We start from the raw sequence: 21,370 nt of genomic DNA, 5'->3' as shown, positions 1-21,370 counted from the left end.
TGTAAAGTGGATTATTATTGCCTTTTATAGGAAGGTTATTAAGAGCCTCACTGGGTGGTGCAGTGCCATGATTTGGGGATAGACGTCTCAGCACTAATTCAACTAATCTTGTACTAGGTGGGGAAATGTTAGCATCTGTCAGTGTTATCTCAGATCAAAAGGTACGAATAGAATGGTGACGCTAATTATTTCATTCCTGTGGAGCTGGGAGGTAATCTTGTCTGGAGGGGGACAGATGGCGAGGTCCTGTTGACGTCTACAGCAGCTGCTCTCTCAATCAGACAGACCACTGGTTCGCAATAGTTGCCACACTGGCTATTTTGTGAAAATTTACATGATGACTCTGTCAAATTGTTTCATCCCTCAGCTTTTTGCAAAACATTTCTTTCTGAGTGGAGACAGGTGATAATAGTATATTAACTGTAGTATCTGTAAATGATGCTGATACAGTACAAGTGGTGTTTGAATGCATGAAACTAGTAAAAATCTAAGTATTGGTGGGTCTAATAGAAGTACAGTTACTCAGCAGCAATGGCGTGCATGAACAATACATCGAATACTGCAACGTCTCAATATCATACCAGCCTGTGATGATATTTATCATTAAAGCTAAAAGGAAAAGCAAGTTTTATATGAACAAATATTTTTTCAAGTCATTTTCAAAGTTCTTTCATATTGCTCCTGTAAAACTAATTTTGTCCTGCTTCAGAGTATAAATATAGATGACTGTATCTGTATTTTAAATCCTGTCAGGCAAGTTATCAGCTTTTAAAATATGATTGTGACATAAAGTATGTGGCTGCAGTTATTCATCTATAGTAGCTAAAACTCCATGAAATGCAAAATCCAAGAATTGCTTGCAAACGCAGTTGACCAAGGTCTGAAAAATTCCATAATCAAGAGTGCGTCCCTGTGACGTGTATTACTGAAAATATTCAGTGTTGGCATTTTTCAGTGTTTGTTGGTGATCTGAAGGGCAAAAAAAATGCACTTCAGTGCAGCATATCTTTCACAGAAAATGCTGATTTTGTACTATAGACAAACACACACACCTCAATAGAAGGACACACACAGGCACAGCACCAAAACACATTACATATCCACAAACATTGAAGTGCCCAAGTCTGCAAAATTGGCCATAGTTTGCACAACAGCTCAAAACATCCTGCTGGGACAAGTAAAACAGCAGGAGAGCTGCTGTACTACTGGGCTGAGAAAGCTATAATGCATTCATGCTTACAGTACAGTATGTGTTATCTGCTCTCCAGCGCTAAATCCTGTCTGGACTGCTCTGAGGAATGCACAAAAGCATGAATCTATGAGTATGCACCCATTTAAATACATGTTAGAGTTCATTTTATTGTTATTTTGCACATAATAAAGAGTGAGAGAGCAAATATGTGTGCCACAGTCCCGCTCTGCTGCAGAGTCTGTCTACTCCTGTGTGTGGAAACGTGACTGAGGTCCCCTGAGAGCTCATTTGAGAGTGAGAGAGAGGGAACTGTCTGACTGAGAGAGAAAGAAAAAAAGTCAAACAAGAGGAAACTGGGAAACACTGGAGCAGGATCCAGCTTAACCAGGGGGCTCTCCCAGGGAAAACCAGGAGATTCCTGGTGCATCTGTCTCAGAGAGGACAAAGGAACCGTATTATTAATGAATTATTCAATTATCATGATTACTTTTATTCTAATTGAAAAATGTATGATTTATTTGATGATGTCAAAAACGAACAGTACTTAAAGGGATCATTTTAATTATTTGATGAGGGGTTGTATGCAGTGCTCGATTGTCAGTGTATTACCTACAGTAGATGGAGGTCAGCACATACCTAACGGAGAGGCAGAGAGGAGTACCAGCACAGAAGCTAAGACATGTACTGCTGTGGACAGGGTCAGCATCAAAACAGCTTGTAGACACTTAAAACCAATATCAGTTTGAGTGAATGCTGTATTTAGAATATTTTCACCGCTTTACCTTGCTGTCAGACAGCCTTTTCTGTCGAAACACTGACGTAACATAAGCCAAATGTCACTCTCTCCTCATTAACCAAACTCTGTGGGTAAAATCAGTAATTTTACCTCACAGAACAAAGGAGGTCTACTGCTGCCTCAATCTGTCAGTTTGTTTGCGTTGTTGTGTGACCTTGGTGAATTTGAACTGTCCTTTTAAAACACAGAAGTCACACAAACTAACAGATCAAAGGAGTGGTAGACCAGCAACTCTTAAGTTCTGCTAGGTAGAATTTTTGATTTCACCTATGCTTGTAAATGGGCAGTTTCCAGTTGGAAAAGCCTGTCTGACGTCAAAGAAAGAAGGAGTAGGAAGAAATATTCTAAATATAGCATACATTTTAACTGATACACTGTTTTCTTTGGTGGACCTTGGCTAAAATGCGTTTTGATGCTCAATTTGTCCAGACTGGGGGCGTGCATCTACTATAGCTAAAACACAGACTGCATAGAAGTACTGCACACAGCTCCACATCAAATAATCCAAACCATCCTTTTAATCTAAAATCAAGGTTGTTAAACTTAAAGTCTTCAACTAATGGCAAAAATGTGACTTTCAGCCATGTTTACTATAAAATTACTGAAGTAAATAGAGTCCAATGTACACGAAAACTGCTCATGTTTACAGTGAATTACTTGCTTCATTGGTCAGCTCTGCAGACACCCTCCTCCATCACAAATCAATAACATCTTTAAAGGAGATCTCAATGGAGCTTCCACCATTAGATAAGATGACTAATCCTGGCCATTGATTGGATTATGGGCCATTTGTACATCAATAGCTCACAGTTCTTTTATGTAACATACACCAAGGAATTCAGAGGTGTAAAAGGAGGGCTGATATTATCTGTTCCTCACCTTTGATGTCCTTTCCAAAGCCCATGGAGGAGGAGACATTCTGTCCTTTGCTACTGGACTTTTCCTTCATCACATCGTCATCGCTGGATACGTCACCAGGGGAGCCAATCTTTTTCTTCTTCCTCTTTTTGTGGCGTGGAGGCAGCTTTTTGGGGAAGGCAAACATGGGAAAGATGACCAGCAGCATGGCGATGGCGCACAAGAGAAAGCCGCTCCACCTGAAAAGAAGAAACAACAGATGGGCTGTTAAAGACGACTGAAAACAGATCGTGGGGGACGCACGTGAAGGGCTCGGGGTAGTCATACAGATGCACATGCATATTTACCAGTTGCCAACAAAGCGAGGGTCACTCTGGTCGATGTTGACTACAGTTTTGGGGTCGACATAGAAGCCGATGAGGACGCCTCCCAGAAGGTAGCCAGCTGCAGGTCCCAGAGCTCCCATCACGTACATGATGGCTAGAAGAAACACAGAAAGAACCAATCAGAAACCTTCATAACATCAAATTACCTATTTTCTTAACAAGCATTAAAAATCCTCAACTAGGTAAATAAAATTCACTCATCTCAAAGAGTATTTTTTCAGTCAGGCATCATCAGTGTTCATCAAGCCAACCAACCACAAATTGCTTTATTAATATACGGTTCTTTGCAAAGAACTCTTCCTTTATATTTGATCTGTATTCCTTCAATCATCAATTCTAGTTATTGCACTTGAAAGAACTATAAACTCAAGCAACGTATCTATCGAATATGTCAAATCTCAATTACAATTTGTTTTTATTCACAGAGGTTCAGTGATATCAAATGCTCTGCCATGCCATTTTTTAAACTTTTGAATCCCATTCATACTAATTAGATGCTGTTCCAGTTTTTCAGCTCTTCATATACCTTCAACTGGCCTCACATTTTCAACAACGCTTAAAATATTTCACATCATTCATACTTCATTGAGTATTTTTCAACTGTTAAAGCAAGTTATGCAGTTTAGCATCAGCTTTTCAACAGCCAGCATTCACACTCGTCATAGTCTTTTCTAGTCTGTAATTCTGTTTAATTACTTTTTGTTCTTGTATGTATGAATGTCTGCTAGTGGGAGAAATCTTATCCTTCATCTTTTTTTTCTTTCTTTTCCATTCATGTAGTATTTTTTCTATTTTAATCAATTCAGATTGCATAGGAGAGTGCCCTGGTCAAGCACATCTGAGGGTTTTTTGCACTCTACAATGAATAATGTGTAAGTTTTGATGAGCACAAAACCTAAATGAACTGTCATTATTTACACAGAAAGACTGCACTTTGTTTCAGAGGTTTTTCCACTTTCTTCATTAATGCTTTCAGTGACCCGCAGTTACCTGTGACTATTTAAAAATCAGACCTGTGGGAGCTGTTCATTACCCATGATGCATCGTCCACTGTATTCTGAGCACCTGCACTTACATCAGTGGGAACTCTCCACCAGCCCTCAGGTCATTTCTCACAGCTTTTGAAGCGTCTGTAACAGATGACCTGAAAGCTCCAGAGGTCTCGCATTGACTTGAGGGCACGCCTGCAGCTCTCCAACAACAAGCGAACCTCAGAGCGAGTGAGTGGGCGAAACATTAACCCTCGGGGGCTCTCAGACAGTCACTGAGGTGAGCCAATCACACTCCGTCACTTTGCCGCAGGAAGGGAAAAACTCATTAAAGTTAGATAACCTTAGTTGGACAAGTGGAAAAACCTCCCGCGGACATCCAGCAGAAACACAAGTCAAAGCCATTTACCAGCCGTAATCAGGGGGCAAAACTTTCTATAATTACACCTGGAACATTGCCGCTAGCCGTCAGGGTGTGAGAGTGTGAGTGTGTGTGTGTGTGTGTGTGTGTGTGTGTGACTGAAGGGAGGATTAGCTCTTTATGAAGGTTGTGTGTGTGCATTAAAATACTTCTGTAAATAACAAATTCTCACCTACAAATGAACACCCAGGAAAATGTTCCTATTCCTCTTTTTTGGATGGTAAACCTCTTCGGCAGTGTGTGTATAAACATGTGTCTGAGTTTAGCAGGTGTGCTGTGTGTTCAGACCAACACTCATATGTCTAATCTCTCCCCAGAGACCCAATGAACACCTCCTCTCTGCCAGATTACATAACAAATGCACATGCCTCTCACCAATCAACAAAGTTTTGTTTTTGTCAGATTGGAAGCTCAAAAGCCATTTCATCTCAGTCTGTTTCGCCAAATGTTTCATCTGCTCTGCCAACATTTGCATATAGCATTCACCATCCCAAGAGGCTCGCATCTTTTACTGCCCTCATATTTTCATCCCAACACTTTGAGTGCTTTTGGACATCCTTTCTAACCTGGATGTGGCGAACAAGGGCACAAAAATGCATGTTAACTCCTACAGTATGGTTCCAAACAATGTCCCAATGCCCAAAAGCTTATCTAGACTTAATTAAATCATGGCTTCCTTAAACAAAAACCATTGGGAAAATAGAGAAAGAGACGAAAATATTGCTTAAAGAACAAAAGACCCTTCAACAAATCCTCTTATCAGCCTAAAGCAGACATACACACACACACGCTCACACACATGAACACAAAATGCAAGGCAACAATGGTCAATTTCTCTGGAGTCTCTGGCGAGCGCGTTTTAATGCAAGTTTCTGCACACATACAGTGGGGCTGAGCAATGAATTGAAATTATATCGAAATCGCAATACGACATGGTGCAATTGCATTGCAGGAGGCGCAATATTTGGTGAATGTAAACATATCAATTTAAAGTAAATATTGCAGAGATGTCCTGGCCAACACATCATATTGTACAGTCATAAGAAAACATCTTTGGTACAAAATTAGCTTTTATTACAAGTGCAGAAGACAGCTTGCAAAAGTCTTTTTTTCTTTTTAGCGATCAAACATCTAAAACCTATTTTTCCTTGTTTTCACGTTTGGTAACCACATAGTTCCATATAATTTCACATTACATAGTTTTGATATCCATCCATCCATCTACAATGTAGAAAAATAATGAAGCATTGGGCCTGAAGGTCTATACAAGCTTTTATCCTATAACTCTACTGCACATGAGCAGACATGAATCACATCTTTAAACACCTAAAGCAGATGTCCATCCCTCTTTCACTTCTCCTGCCTCTTTCTTTCTTCAGCCGCACGTCTCATATTTCATCTTTTTAACTCCTTTCACCGTGCCATTTCTCATATCCTGCTGGAGAGTCATTCAGCGCAGCAGTCAATCCGTTACACAGTGTTACTGGATAAATTACCACACACAGACAATAAACAATTAATTATACTTGGCAAGGACAGCAAGAGGTCTTTTCTTATTATCTCCATCTTGAAATTAAAAATGTCTCACAAAACCTTGGCTAGTGAATCACGGCAAAATAATTCCTATCTATAAAGCACAGAGCATATTAGGCTGCAATATAAAGACCGGCCATAATGCCAATGAGACCTTGACGACTGAGTTTAAAAATAACATTGCAGCTGATCAGATCTAGTATTGGTATCAGGTGCTGATACTGACGTAATTTATTCATCAGATACTGACCTGACATTCCAAGTCCATAGATTCAATAGTCTGATGTTTTTTTAAACATGCAGTAATGCAATTTTAAGTCCATAGCCAAAATATTTCTACCAGTCGTCCCCATACTTGGTCTCCCTGAGTTAGACATACAGGTGGAGTTTACACTGAACAATGAATCCTCCATAAGCAGCAGTGTATGCAGTGTAAATGCAGCCTGATGAAACACTTAAAGTCAAGATATAATTTGCCATCAAGGACGTGTAAGTGAACTATACAACTTTTTTTTTTGCACACTGTGCAGATTTTAATGGCAAACTGTGATTTGTGGTGTTGAGTTATATCAATAAAATTTGACTTAATAAGCCTAAATATAATCTAATAACTACTTAAGATGGACATTTCTGTTGCAGAGTGCCACATAAAGAAAAGTCTATCGATGAATGATTCTTATCCCCTTGTAGACCGCTGACCTTTCCTGTGCCCCAAATATAATGCACCATCATTTAAACACAAACTGGCTTGAGCCAGACACACCAAGTGCACCCAACCGTTCACTCGTCAGGCAAAGGTTCAACACCCTGTATGGTCCTTTGGTCGCCCTCCAATTTCCATCCGCCCTGTTCTCGGACACAGGCAGGGGTGTCCATATTTTATCCCCCTTGGGTGATTGTGTAAGCGCCTGCTTCGCCGCTCCATCCATCACCTTAACAGTGTTCTGCCCGATTGGAGGATGAAGGGGGTCGTAAACCGTGCCTGACTCGTTGCCCTAACCCTGCCCGCTTGGCACCTAGCCGGGATATCTGGGGATGAAGGGATTGGAGGGCTGCGGCTGGGCTGAAGGGCAGCCAGGGCAGAGCCATCGGATTGAGGAATATGCTGGCACAGCAGCGGTGCTCCATCACACACAAACACACATGCTGCGGCGACATACGTCAGCGGAGAGCCGGGGGTGTCTGCCAACACAGAACGCATGGCACGCCGCAGGCTCACTTTACTCAATTACGCAATAGACCTTTACCAGCAGCACATGAAGGACGATGCATTATAGGCTTCATATTGCTTTCTACACGTGTGGAGGTAATGGATTAGCAGCTCTCCATTGCAGTTATTGGCTTTCACTCTCATGTTATACAAAGTCAGCACCTAAACCATGAAGCCTGACTTTCAATATGTTGTGGTAATTTTGCGCTGACTTGTTATGTGCATTAGACATGCATGAAAAGAAACAAATTGAAGATGAAGTCAGAGAGCATGCAAGTTAACATAAAACAAACAGATTCCAATATCAGCAACAGGATATTAACAAGGTCTGAGAGAAAGTTTATTGCGTGAGACTGGAGAAAAAAAACAAATACATACATGAGCACTGGAAAGAAGTCACTGAGAAGCAGCAATCATCAATTGCAACTCAGTGACTTTAACGTCAACCAAGGGCAGTCCCTCCCTGCATCTTAAATACATGAACACTTAGGTGCATGTACATGGACACGTGACAGGGGCAAGGGCATGGAGGGTAAGAGTAAAGGAGGGGTAAGGTTATATGGTTAGTTTTATGGTGCATCATTGACCCCAATTTAATGTTTCAGCTCCAGTATTTGTGATGGATGGATGAAGCAATGTCAGGCAGAGGAAAGGGAGATTTACTCTTCAATAATCCGGAAAGAGAAAGGCGATAAAGTGGGGATATAGAAAGAAATAAAATGGATAAACTTAGAGAGAAGTGGCAGAGGGAGAAAGCAGAGGACACAACAGAATAAGATCTGAGAGGCGGGAGCGAGAGTGATGGAACATAAAGAAACAGAGGGAGAGGAGCTGGGCTGCAGTCTGTGGCGACTGATCCTGCTGTGTAACAGAGTGATAAAGCTTGCTCAGCAACATCCCTCTCACATCTAACCTTCAGGGACCGGCGCAGCTCTGTTGTCTCCACTCTCTGCCTCCTCCACACTCCTCCCGACTCTCTGTATTCATGAGCGGCTCTGACTCATTCAGAGCTTGTGCGAATGAATGAGGGTGAAACAGAACGAGGAGAATGGCAGCAAAGAGCAGAAGAGGTGTGAATTAGAAGAAGGATGATTGCAGGAAGGTAAAAGCTCAGGTGGATGCAGATGCTTTAAAATCAGTGAAATTATCTTCGCCACAGAGTTTGTGTTGTACCTGAAGGTGCTTCTGTTATTTCACCCTTTCTTAGTGGCTATTTAGGACTAAAACTAATGACTTTTAATTAATTCGCTGATTACTTTTTTGAGGCAAAGATGTTTTCAGAACCACTTGTGCAAAACCAAACGTATTTAATTCACAAGTATAAAAAGCAGAGAAAAGCAGCATTTAAAGGGATAGTTTGTATTATTTAATGTGGGGTGGTATGAAGTAATTATTGCCAGTGCATTAACGACAACAGATGCTGGTCGATCAACCAAACTCATTAATTTTATCTCACCAAACACGGGAGTTGCTGGTCTACTGCTGGTGTTTTAAAAGGTTCTGCAAGGTAAAACTGACTGATTTCACCCACGCAGTTTGGTTGGTTTGGATAGAGTGATATTTCATTTACATAACAGTGGTTTCTCATTGGAAAAGACTGTTTGCCAGCAAAGTGAAAATATTTTCAATATAACACACTTTTACTGACATTGATTTTGTTAAGGTGGGCTTTTTTAAGTGGCTAAAATAGTGTTGCTAATCCTAGCTTCTGTGCTGATAGTCTCCTCTGCTTTTCCTAACTGTGAGCATACCGACTGCCATCTACTGTAGGTAATACACTCACTCATACAAGCCCACATTAAAAAAAATCAGAGCTATCCCTTTAAGAAGATTTTTTGTTCAATAAATTACTTAAATGGTTGTTGATGATCATTTTTCAGTTGGCTGACTTACTGTTTAATCGACTATTCTTTTCTCTCTCAACTAATTTTTCAAATGGCCTTTGCCGAAAGATTACAACTTCTGCAGGAAATGCAAAGAATTCTGGGATATACAGCACCCAGCTGCTTCCATAGTTGCCTTGGCTGTGAATGGAATTTCAGGCGTAACAATAAAATGGCGTCTGTTGTGCGTGTCCCCCACCTCCCATCCCCCTCAACCTCTCCTGACCTTCTGTTCTCCTCACCCCTCACCCTCGAGACACAGCCAGAGCAGCACAGAATGAAGCAGGAGAGCGCAGAGCAACTAGACCTGATGAGGAAGCACATTGCACCCTAATGAAGCAGCTCCCGTGTGGCCAAACTCATTACCACAGATTAATGATTTGATTTCATTACGTGGACAAAATAAAAGGGACGGGACTTTCACCGCCTTGTCAGAACTCCGCAGGGTTAAAAGGTTGAGAACCATCAGTGTCAAACGGCCCTTTTATCACATCTGCAGCTCCACACAAACTGAAATGTGTGTTTTTGTTTACATGCCGGCCATGTGCAGTACGTCTCATTTGTTTTGGGATTTGTTTCTCTCTTGTCACTATCCTGCAATAAAGCCTGCTGAGGTACGAGCCTGCCTCTGAAATCCCTCTCCGCTCTCTTGCTGAAAACTTAGTTTCAATGAATTATGTAGCGCTCCACCTGGCTATTAGCCGACAAAGCTCAGTCAGCCTCCAAACAAGCCTGGGAAAGGATGGCAGGCAGCAACACAACGACCTTGGATTTGTATTCAATATGTTACGCCGGAGCTGTCTAATCTCTGAAGGATGCAATCACATTGTCTTCTCCACATTACTCGAGAGCCGTGTCATGTTGATTTATGTAGCATTATGCATCGCACATTACCTATTCACTCTGACCTGGGATAATAATCGATTTTCACACCTGCTGCGTGGCAGAAAAGAAAATCTAAATGAGCTTTCCTGCTTTATTTCATAACATCTACTTTATGAAATATGTTAGCACACACTTCAGATTTCTGACACGCTGTACTGTACAGTCCATCTCAATGCCTGAAGCTCTTTGGAAAGTGAAGTTGCAGGTGACGGCTGTGTGATAGATGATCTATGCGGCTGCTGTTAAGAGAGAGAACGAAAAAGAGAGGAACAGCCAGCGCTCTATGTATCCCTGTGTTATGGGGATCAATTCAGTCATGTGACCTTCCCCAGCCGACAGACAAGAGGAGGAAAAAGACAATGAAATAGGGGAACGACGGCATTGTCATGGCGACTTGCTGACATAGCAGTGTCTTCTTACAAGTCCTAACCTTACAGTTTTACCCAGAGGGCATGCACGGGGACTGTGGCCTCTCTCTCTCCCACACACACACACACACACACACACACACACACACACACACACACACACACACACACACACACACACACACACACACACACACACACACACACAGAGTCAGGGCAGTGGGGGAAACTGTATTAACATGCATGAGTTATCTATGTGATACCCATACGCAACTAGAGTGCAAAATTAAATATCAAGCAGCACATTTTCTCTAAATCCATTTGCTGTGGAAACCAAAGAGAACGTTGATCCTTCCTTTAATTTTGTCACGGTCTGAACCCAGGGGGAGTTGGTGTTTGGTTTTTAACATCTAAATTAGTTAGAAACAAAAAAAAATATTTTGGTGAAGCAGTTTAAAGGTATAATATGCAGCATTCTTTAAAAGATTGAGTGGTGGTAACTAAAACTAAGCACAGAATCAAGGTAAAAAAAAAAACTGATTGCTTAACAGCAGTTAGGTTCTAAAGGATAAATAAACATACCTACATCTCTGCAGAACACCAGATTTTGTGTGACTGCAGCAGAAGCACTCCTCAGTCTGCTCTGCTTGTGTGTGTGTGTGTGTGTGTGTGTGTGTGTGTGTGTGTGTGTGTGTGTGTGTGTGTGTGTGTGTGTGTGCGTGTGTGTGTGCGTAATCCTGCAGCTCTCACAGACAGTGAGCAGCAGAAGGAAATAGAGAATGTAATAAAATGGTTGTTGCTACCAGAGCCCTCCTGATATTTGCCCATCACAGATACATCAATCTATATTGGTATCAGCAGATATGTTGTCTGATAAGCACAAATATGAAAACTTTTTGGGGTTTTTTAAAGTAACATAATGCAGATTTTTTTATGGACATCATTTTATGTAGATTTGATCCTTTGTGTGTTTAGGTTTCCCCCAGTGTACCACAAGCCCAGTGGAAACTGATGATAAGTGATGTTATTTTCTAATTGTTTCATAGCTGTAACCTTTGTAAACAAACATGTCCACACATCTCCTCAGTCTGCTCTGTCTGTGTGTATTTGTGTATATCTCATTCTGCAGCTCTCACAGACAGAGAGCAGAGAAACAGAAGGAGATATAACCACTGGTCCCTGTATTTTTATCCCATCCAAAAAACATGTACACTGTTATTGCTGGGGGCTGCACACCAAGTCCAAAAGCATCCTGAACACAGCAAAATATGACAAAAAGAAGTCTATACATTTTTTAAAGAAATTTACTTTGCCTTTTATATGTTTGCATCATATTCATAATTCTACTGTATTGCATTTCAATAATAAAACATGAACTGCTGAAATTATTTTTTGGAATGAGGGCTGTGACGCACAGGATTAATGAGCTCCGGTAATCTGATGTCTCTCACATAAACATAAACAGGCAGAATACTGACCAGCCTGCTGTGTGTGTAAATGTGTGTGTGTGGTTATTCTGAAGTAATTTGAATGTGATTGTTTACTGTGAAGGTAAACACAGCGGACGGCAGTGCATAATGGCACTGCACTTCTCAAAACTGCAAGCTGCGGATGCATCAACATATCTGTCATGCTGTCCTCAGGTGTCTGCAGGAATTTAATGAACTGAAGGAGAAGATTTTCATGCAGTATAAAAGCAGATATGGGCAACAACCACTGTAAGAAGCACTCATATTGACTCACAGATAAATGGAGGAGGGCCCACAGTGTAGAGCAGTATATAGTAACTAATCCTTATACTGGAAGTAGGTGCAAATTCTCATTCATAGCCTTGGGAGAGGAGTTGCATGATTGTGCGTGTTCCTGCGTTTAAGCCTCAGGTTAATAAAAGAAAAAGGATCTATATGGGCAATCCTACCAGTGCTTCCTATAGAATAAGAACAGTCAGGGAGGGAATGAGGTGGAAATCAAGGGTAGAGGAATGTGTGGGGACATTAACAGAAAAAAGTCAAGACAGCATTTAAGTAGAGGTAGGTGGTAGAGATGGTGGACATGAACAAGAATGAGATGTGAAATAAAAAAAAAAGTCATCAAGTCGGAGACTCTCGAATTGTCATACACCAGTTGTCACTAATAATAATAAGGCGTGGGCAGAGAAAAACCTACATACACATCATAGCGGCCTGTTGGTATGAGATGAGTGATTAGATGGGTGGGATTGGTAACATAAAACACTATAAAAGAAAGACACGCACATCCCCGAGGCCAAATGGGTTGGGTGCTGCATCACAAAAAAAAAAAAAAAAGAGGAAAAAGGCAGGATCCGCACACCAAAAGAGCTCCCGTATGAAAATTTATTAGCATGACATTTCGAGCTGCAAATTGGGACTGGTAACATGGAATCATAGTCCAGATCCTGTCAGCCTGCCCCAGACAGCCACAGTCCCACAAGCTCACATAAAAGTACATTTGAACCACACCAGTACATACTGTACAAAAATAGACACAGACAGATGAAAACCAGACAAAACTGGGCAGCCCCAGGTCAAAAAGCCATTTTTCTGCCATGTGTCAAGCCAGCAGATATTGTCTCTGTGGTAATAACATGCAGATTTAGTTTCATGCAGAGACACACCAGTTGGACTAGCACTACCAGGCTGTTTGAGCACCCAAACAGAGCACAGCCTCAGCAGCAGGTCTATAAATATGCTACTGCATGTGCGACCTGCAGCAAACAGCAAACAGCAAACAATGTGAACTAATCACACTGCAAAAAGACAATATCCCTTCTACTCTGCAAAACCTCAGTTTCCTGTTTACTGTAAACTGTTTTATAATGGTTCAAAATTCATTTTGGTTAACCCTTTAATAACACTAAATGAAAAAAAGGACTATATCTGATTATTAAATACTTGCGAAGACTTGGCCATAGAATCTTTAAACATTCATTTCACTGTTAGACAAGCAAACTGCTTTTAAAATAGGTAGACACAACATTTAAAGGACCAGTGTGCAGGATTTCTGAGCATCTAGTGGTGAGGTTGCAGATTACAACCAACTGAATACCCCTTACCTCACCCTTCCTTTCCAAGACTGTAGTAGGGCTTTTAGGTGGTCACTTTTGGCTGTGCAGAGTCAAACCCTGCCACGCTGATTTGCATTTCTTGCATTTTTTATTTTGCAGCTGAGACAAGAGACAAGCATGTGTCAATTAAAAAAAAAACACACACCTTCAAGCCCTGCTGTAATGAAGATGCAAATCCCTGCCATGCTGGGTAGATGCACCGAATCAAACTGAGTCAAGCCAAGCCAGCACATGGGTATGGAAATGGGCCTTGGGAGAACCTTCCACCTACCAGGGGCTATGAAAGCAAACGGCCATATCTAAAGCCACTACTGTAAAAACATGACAGTAAAACATGGTGGACTCCATGGAAGAGGATATAAACGGGTCATTCTAAGGTAGTGAAAACACAACAATTTTCAGGTAATTATATACTAACGAAAAGATATAGATTTATTTTCTGCTATATTCTGCTGATAAATTCCCTTAAAGCTTACACGCTGGTCCTTTAAGGTTTTAATCCACTCATGCATATATGACATGTTCATATTCATGTAACACTTAATAGTAATGACACTCTACAGAAGTTCTACACAGTGCTAACATCCCACAGGGAGAGCAGTGGGTGGTAAAAGGCTAAGATAAGTACGAAGTTCAGATCACGCCTAGTAGAATATTTTAATGGATCAAGTACAGTAAAGAACTTTGATCCTGGTGTGCAGTCAGTACAGGCTGGTACAGACCGAGCGTCAAGAGTTTATCAGCCAGACGTGACTTCTAAGCAGCATATGAACAGCAACATCAAAGCCTTTCTTACTTAGAAATCAACTTTCAACCCACCCATCAGGCGTTTGTACCACATTACCTCCAGGCATTGCTGTTATAAGCCCCTTAAGGAAAGACATGACAGGTCACAAGGGGCCTGATGAACTTGATCAGTATCTTAAGTCTGCTTTTCTCACCCCCTCCTCCTGCCACGGTTTTCATCTGTACAGCAAACTATGACCCCTTGACCTCGTCTCTCATCCAGATAAAGGTCATGTGATGATGTAGCGCATGATAAATGGCACAAAGGTGAGACACACAATTATGGCAGGTGAAGATCCAATTCATAAATCTACTGCACACGCTCCATTGGGGTACGTTTTCAGAGAAAAATGTCCTCGCTGCAGGAGAGTAACATCAAAATCTTTGTCACAGTGCAGGAAAAGGCCAAACAATAATACACTGTAATACAATTTTCATGCAAGCTGCTATACTTTTCATGCAGGGGTCCCCAAAGCTCACTTCACTAAATCAAATATCTAGAAAATGAGAGAAAAGAGAATTTTTCTCCATTTCTAGCTGCTCCCAGCGGCAGGAGGGAGGCTATGTTACAGACGTCAGACAGTCACTGAGGCAACGCTTCTGCCAGACATGAACATGTGTTTCCCCATTCACTGATAACAAAAGCAGCACATCATAATGATGTGCAGACATAATTCAGCTAGTCCACAAAGAAAAAGCTGTTGTAGCAGTCCCCTTCATCACAACTTAATTTACAGCATGCAAGGCTTTCCTGATGCAACCAATCGCACATCTTTTGCAGTGCAGTGAACTTCTGTGTGTCAGAGGGGTCACGGATCCTAACTCTGACACCACATGACCATTTTCTGCTGATTCTCATGCTGGCCTAAGGCTTCTGGACCTGCACAGACAGCAAAACCACCACAAATCTGCTGCTACCAGAATCCACTTAAGGGGCCGAAGACGTGCTGGGGGAGGATGGCTGAATGCAAAGAAATCTAAATGGCAAGGTCGCAAAAATGAACTGGGAACGTGGTGATGGAAGGAGAACGCAGCCAGCGATGCACATCAGGTCAGTCCTCAGCTGCTTAAGCTTCTGTGCTGCATTAAAACATGTGACTGGGCCTCTTAATCCATCACTGTCAGATGGACAAACACTTTGTTTGTGACAAAAGATTTTAAGTCAAAGTTTAGAGAATTTCTTTGGAATCAAATTTGATCAAGTGGGGGGTTCCTATTTAAAAACTATTGTGTTTTACGTTGCATGGAACAGTGTTGTTGTTGGTGACTGATGTGTCCTGATTGTTGGTTTTGTATACATGAGAGCAGCCATACATCACATCCCAGTCTGGAGAATGACCATGCTTAAAAGTGTTGTAGAAGTGTGGTGCCACATTGGAAAAACCAGTAGCACCAAGCCTAAACGCTGCTACGTCACATTTTACACATTAAACAATGAAAAAATGCTGTTTGCATCTAGTTAAAACGGTCAACTGTGAGACAAGGATCACTAAATTACATGTGTACCAACTGTGTCTGTAGATCAAAGAGAATCAGGAAAGAGTCAGCGATGGTGAGACTTAAGTTTTTACTGTGAAGAAATATGGCCCTACCATAAAATACCTGCTTTTAAAACAGAGTTTGGTTTAACAGTCTGTCTACTCGAAAGACTGCCAGGAGCAGAGGGTATTTTAATGTGGATAATTCACATAAACTGAGCTGATCTGCCTTCTAATAATGAACCTTGTGAACAGTATAAAGTGATATATGAAGTGGAGCTAAAACCAACCTGACTTGTATGTCTCTCAGCTCGTAGTTAACAGTTAAGCACAACCAGCTACCAAAGTAGAGACAGTGGATGCACTTTGCCACAGATGTAATAAGTTTATAGTAAAGACAAATTACAAATACAGCAATAATAAAGGATCTTAACAACAGAAAAGGTGACACGTCAGAAACCCAGAGATTCAATAAGTTGTATGTGTCAAGTTCATCCAGTTTGATAGAAGCAGAGCACACTTCAACCCTTTTTTCTTAACTTTAGCACTATATAACAACTCTGACCGCTGATCAGCAGCAACATAGCAAAATTGTTTGTCTTACTGGCCATAGGATTTCTGCTCCTAATATTTAAAAAACAATATTGTATTCTTATTTATGGTATTAAATCAATTAAGACCATAAAATATGCACTTATTCTGATTCTGAGGACGATATAAAGGTTTTTTTTTTTTCTGAGACACATTTCCCACAGATGACAGGTATGTTAAGAGTCATTTTAAATGTCTTTTCAGCAGATATGATTGTCATTAAGCTCTAGGAGCTTTAGATATTTTTTATCACAAATTCCTCCTACCGTGGTGACTCTGGTTTAAAACAGGTAGCATGACATCAGCAATCTATATTTATGACACCCTACTCAATGCAATAAAAGTGTAAAAGGACATGAATAATAACAGAATTCAGGATTCAGGCTGTCTGGTCATCTGGTCACCCTAACCGCCAGTCTTTATAATTATAATATAATTATAGATGCTGCTCTAAACCAAAAGGACCAAGGCTTGACACACGAGCAAAGTACCAGGACGTGCTGCTCTTATCTGTGATTATTTCTGATTGATACTCATGGTTATACTTTGCTGCAAAGTTAAATTTTTTTACCCAACACCTGGTGATACTGATATAGTAAAAACTGAATGCACCTGTCTCTGACTTATGTGTTTGTAAGATCAACCGGGCTCATTTATTGTCCTCATTGAAAGACTATTGTAAGGCAAACCTGATAAAGCCTGTGGCAAACAGCACTGTACGCAGCTGCACTTGTTATTTTATGAGCACAAACTACTGAAGATTGTTGATACGAGTGAGTGATGATTCATTTTTGATGTTGCTGTCATATTAAATTCTGTTTTCACCAGCAGCCACAAAGGTTTTTTTTTTGCTAAAGCTGTGCACAAAACAGTCCGACTCTGTTGTCAGTCAGGAGTTTGTTGGAAAGGAGGAGAAAGTTCTCACCATCTACTCCAGCGTTATTTATTAGACAGTTGGAAAACTATTTCGCTCTTTCTTCCCCACTGTCTCCCCTTGTGACAAGCCAATCAAACCAACACAGCTCTCTCTTAACTGGCTTAGTGATGGGATGTCATTCAAAAGGCACAGCCAAAGAGAAATATGATAATTCTTTTGTGCCTCCTTCTCTCTTTAGTACTACTTCACTTTCTAATATTTCTCAGACGTCTTTCACACACTCCCACATTTAGTGAATCCTTTTACTCGCTACTTAATTGTCTAATCCATCATCTTTTGTGGATTTTGTTCCTAATTCATCTTTCTTTTTGACTTTTATTCCCATTCCTTTTACATAATTTGTGCAAATACACATTTCTTTTAATTCATCTTTGACTAATTGTTTTTAATTTATGATTCAAAAGGGCAGTTTCAAGCGTTTTCTGGCAGTGAAAGCCCCTCTTTAGTCAAGTTCAGGTCTGTACGTACCAGATGTACAGAACATGATGCAGAGGCAGGGACAGAGAGTCCACTGTCGAGCTTGTTATTTTTTCCTCACCTTCTAGCCGAGCTGTTAAGTCAACAAATTGCTATTCTAGGTTAGGATTAGTCATCAAATATCTGAGATTAAGGGTACAGTCGAGGTGAAAATTGACTATCCTGTGGCTTTACAGCTTTGTCAAACAGTATGACTCCTTGTGGGGAGGAAGACTGGGCATTTACCGCCTTCAGTTGACAAACATATGCAGTTATATAAACTGCCCTGCCAAAAAAAAAAAAAAGTCACTGCCTGAATAAGCAAATAGGTAAGAGTCTTCCATTGGATAATTACTGCAGTGTTTAATATATTTCAGCTGGCAACAAGTAATTTAACCCTAACTGATGCAGTGAGTAGCTTCTTGTTTCTTAAGAAAAAACATATCAGAAGACATCCTGTGGACGTGGAAAAGATGTTTCTCTGTTTCAGAAGGGTCAAATTATTGGCCTGCATCACGCAAAGAAAACACCTAAAGAGATTAGTGAAACACATTACAAGCCTGTGGGGGCAGTGTTGTGATCTGGGGTTGCTTCATTTGGTCAGGTCGAGGTTCAGCAACGTTATGAGCCCTAAAGAAGCTCACGACCTGAGAATACTGAATCACCAGGTCCATAAATGGATTTTTGCTTTCATGATGGCATGGGCATATTCCACAAGATGACAATGCCAGCTTTCATTGGGCTCAGATTGTGAAGGAGTGGTTCAAGGAGCATGAGACACCATTTTCACACATGGATTAGCCACCACAGAGTCCAGACCTCAACCCCATTGAGAATCTTTGGGATGTGCTGGAGAAGACTTCACACAGCGACTCTCCCATCATCAATGCAAGATCCTTGTGAAAAATCAGTGCAATTCTGGACAGAAATAAATGTTGTGACATTGCATAAACTTACTGAAAAGGCGAATGCGTGCCATAATCAAAGCTAAAGGCGGTGTACTATATACTGTGCATCATCCAGCCAATCTGAGCAGATCCTAACATTACCTCCTTTCATTCCCTCTTGCCAAAACACACACGCTAGTGGAGCGCTCCCAAACGCAGCGACAAACACACAGAGTCTGTTACCACTTTGTGTGTTTGTCTATGCATAGATAATGTTCCAGCGTTTGAGAGGCTGGCGGATAATCTTTCAGCTGATGAGCGGCCATGAATGGGGCATCTGGGCCGGGGAGTATGACCACATTATAGTAGTGAGCACGAGGGGCTTAGGTGTTAGTTTGCCACAAGCTTGCACCTGCAGCTTTTCAGCTTCTCTCATTGACAGACATGGCACAGCAATCTGGTCCATGGTGCTAAAAGCAGTTGCCCCCCCCAACCATCTTAAGCTGGCGCCAAGAATTTGGCTAATTCATCAGTCGATTCCGCCTCCTTTCCAATTCCTGCACCAGCTACTCCTTGGGAAGAAAATACACAACACAACTTGCTGATTCCCAACATACCCAAGGTTGGAAAGGGCATTTGACCTGTCCCTGCCCTGACTTCATCATATTAAATCAAATGTTACTCAGCTATAAACAACAAAAGTTATTTTTTGTGACAGATTAAATGACATATTTAAAGAAAACACAACAATTCTTCAGATTTCAAAATGTGTCACCCGTCTGTAAGTAGACTTGTCACACTACACAACCTGGCTGAGCCAATAACCAAATTATCTTATTTCTATATCTAAAAAAGCTGTAAGGATTAATTGATTATTAATCTACAATTAAATTAATCAACAACTAGTCATTATAGATTAATTGCTTTGAGTAAAAAAACACTTTCCAAATTCTGATTTCAGCTTCTAAAAAGGTAACGTTTTCTAGTTTCTTTACTTTTTTATGACAGTGAACTGAATATCTTAAGGCTGCATCAAAAACAAGACATTTGAGGACGTCACCATTTTCTGACAACTTACAGACCAAACAACTAATCAATTAATCAATAGAATGACAGACTTTTTAGTCATGTGTTGTGGTCAGGCAGCGATCTATAAAAGTAAGGCAATTATAATTCCAAGCACTTTATCCGAAACCAAGCATTTTTCAAACCTTGAAACCACTACATTAAAATCCAAAGCTTTTCAAGGATTTCCAGCACCTGTATAAACTCTGTATATTGGTCTCACAAAAAAGCCATAATGAAAGTTCATACACAAATCACAGTTTCTAATAGTCTACACTGGCTCACGCCTTGAAAACATATCATATCTGAGACAGGCCAGGATATCAGGGCACGTTCTTAATCACATTTACTGCTGCTCTTTAGGCCTGCAAGTGTGTTTTTAGAAATTTGTGTCCTGTGTGAGCTCCACTTCCTTGGCAACAGTGAGAAAAGCGGACGGAAGGACAAAAGGCTAAATTAATGTATATAAATAGCTGAGCTTGTGTGATCTTAACTGTGAATCTGGAAACCTTTGATTACTGTTCATGAGAATATAACTACTGTGGCTGAGCTCACAGCAGATGGACTGACTACATAGCTGTTTTCATTCACACTGTTTGGAGCTAATGCAGGTAAGAAAGGAACTCAGCACACTGTTCTGCAGCAGAGGTGCCTCCTACACACTGTGACGAAGAGTGTGTGAAGCCAGTCTTGATGTCGATGGGTCAGACTTATCTGCAGTCTCATCACAGAGGCACATATGTTTAAATGCCACTGCAGGCTTGCAGGAAAACCAAGATCTGCAACACAAAACCCTGCCTCCTGCAAACACTCGTTCCCAGCAACCCCCAAACCTCACCCACCCCCCAACTGCAGGTGCGCACACACACACACATATGCACACAGACACCCCCCAATGCAAGCACCCTGCCAGCTCTCAACAGCTGCTCTCTTGCCATTCACACCCTAAACAGTCTAACGACAACTAGGCCCCCCAAAATGTAAAGCACACAGCTACAGGAACAAAAGCCTGAAACAAATTTGCATTAGAGCAGCAGGCTTTGGAAAATTATTATAAAGTACCTGTGTCCAACAGAAGTTTGTCCCTTAAGCAAAATACAGCAATATACTAAGCTAAGGGGTTCAGTTAGGAACATTGCATAAAGCCTCTTAGGTTGTCTCCTTGTGTCTTAGTGTTTAGACCAAGGCTATCACAGCAGTTACTGTGACAATACAGCACATGTGCACTTCAATTACCATGGTTACACTTCACTCACGGCATTTTTTTAATGTTACTAGACAGCAGCTAAATCAGAAATCATATACTGTGCTCTAAAAACCCCCAAATGTGTACTTTCATTCAATATATTTTTGTGTAAATAACATCAACATGCATCTTTTTTTGCCACACTGCTCAGCGTGTACATTGTCACTTCTTGAGAGTCCCCTCGCTGGTTGGAGCCATGTAACTGTGGTAACCTGTGGCAACAGTGATCTTTATTTTTTTTAAAATACACCCAGCAATGTGAAACCTTACTTGCATTGAAATTAAAGCGTTGCTTACATTACACTGACTTTGCTGCCT

General features: G+C 41.0%; 1 protein-coding gene across 1 annotated transcript in view; it reads right to left on the bottom strand.

The window, feature by feature from the left end:
- Positions 1-21,370, bottom strand: part of slco5a1 (solute carrier organic anion transporter family member 5A1) — a 74,868-nt gene that overhangs the window by 39,687 nt on the left and 13,811 nt on the right. The window contains exons 3-4 of the mRNA XM_084747692.1: positions 3,194-3,326; positions 2,868-3,085 (exon numbers count right to left, since the gene is read on the bottom strand). Of these exons, the coding sequence (XP_084603818.1) occupies positions 2,868-3,085; positions 3,194-3,326 (351 nt within the window). The remainder of the gene's footprint in view (positions 1-2,867; positions 3,086-3,193; positions 3,327-21,370) is intronic.

Source organism: Lutjanus erythropterus, chromosome 21 (assembly GCF_056507025.1).
Source record: "Lutjanus erythropterus isolate fLutEry1 chromosome 21, fLutEry1.hap2, whole genome shotgun sequence".
NCBI lineage: Eukaryota > Metazoa > Chordata > Actinopteri > Lutjaniformes > Lutjanidae > Lutjanus > Lutjanus erythropterus.
The sequence above is the reverse complement of the archived record's forward strand: the minus strand, read 5'-3'. Positions and strand labels throughout refer to the sequence as shown.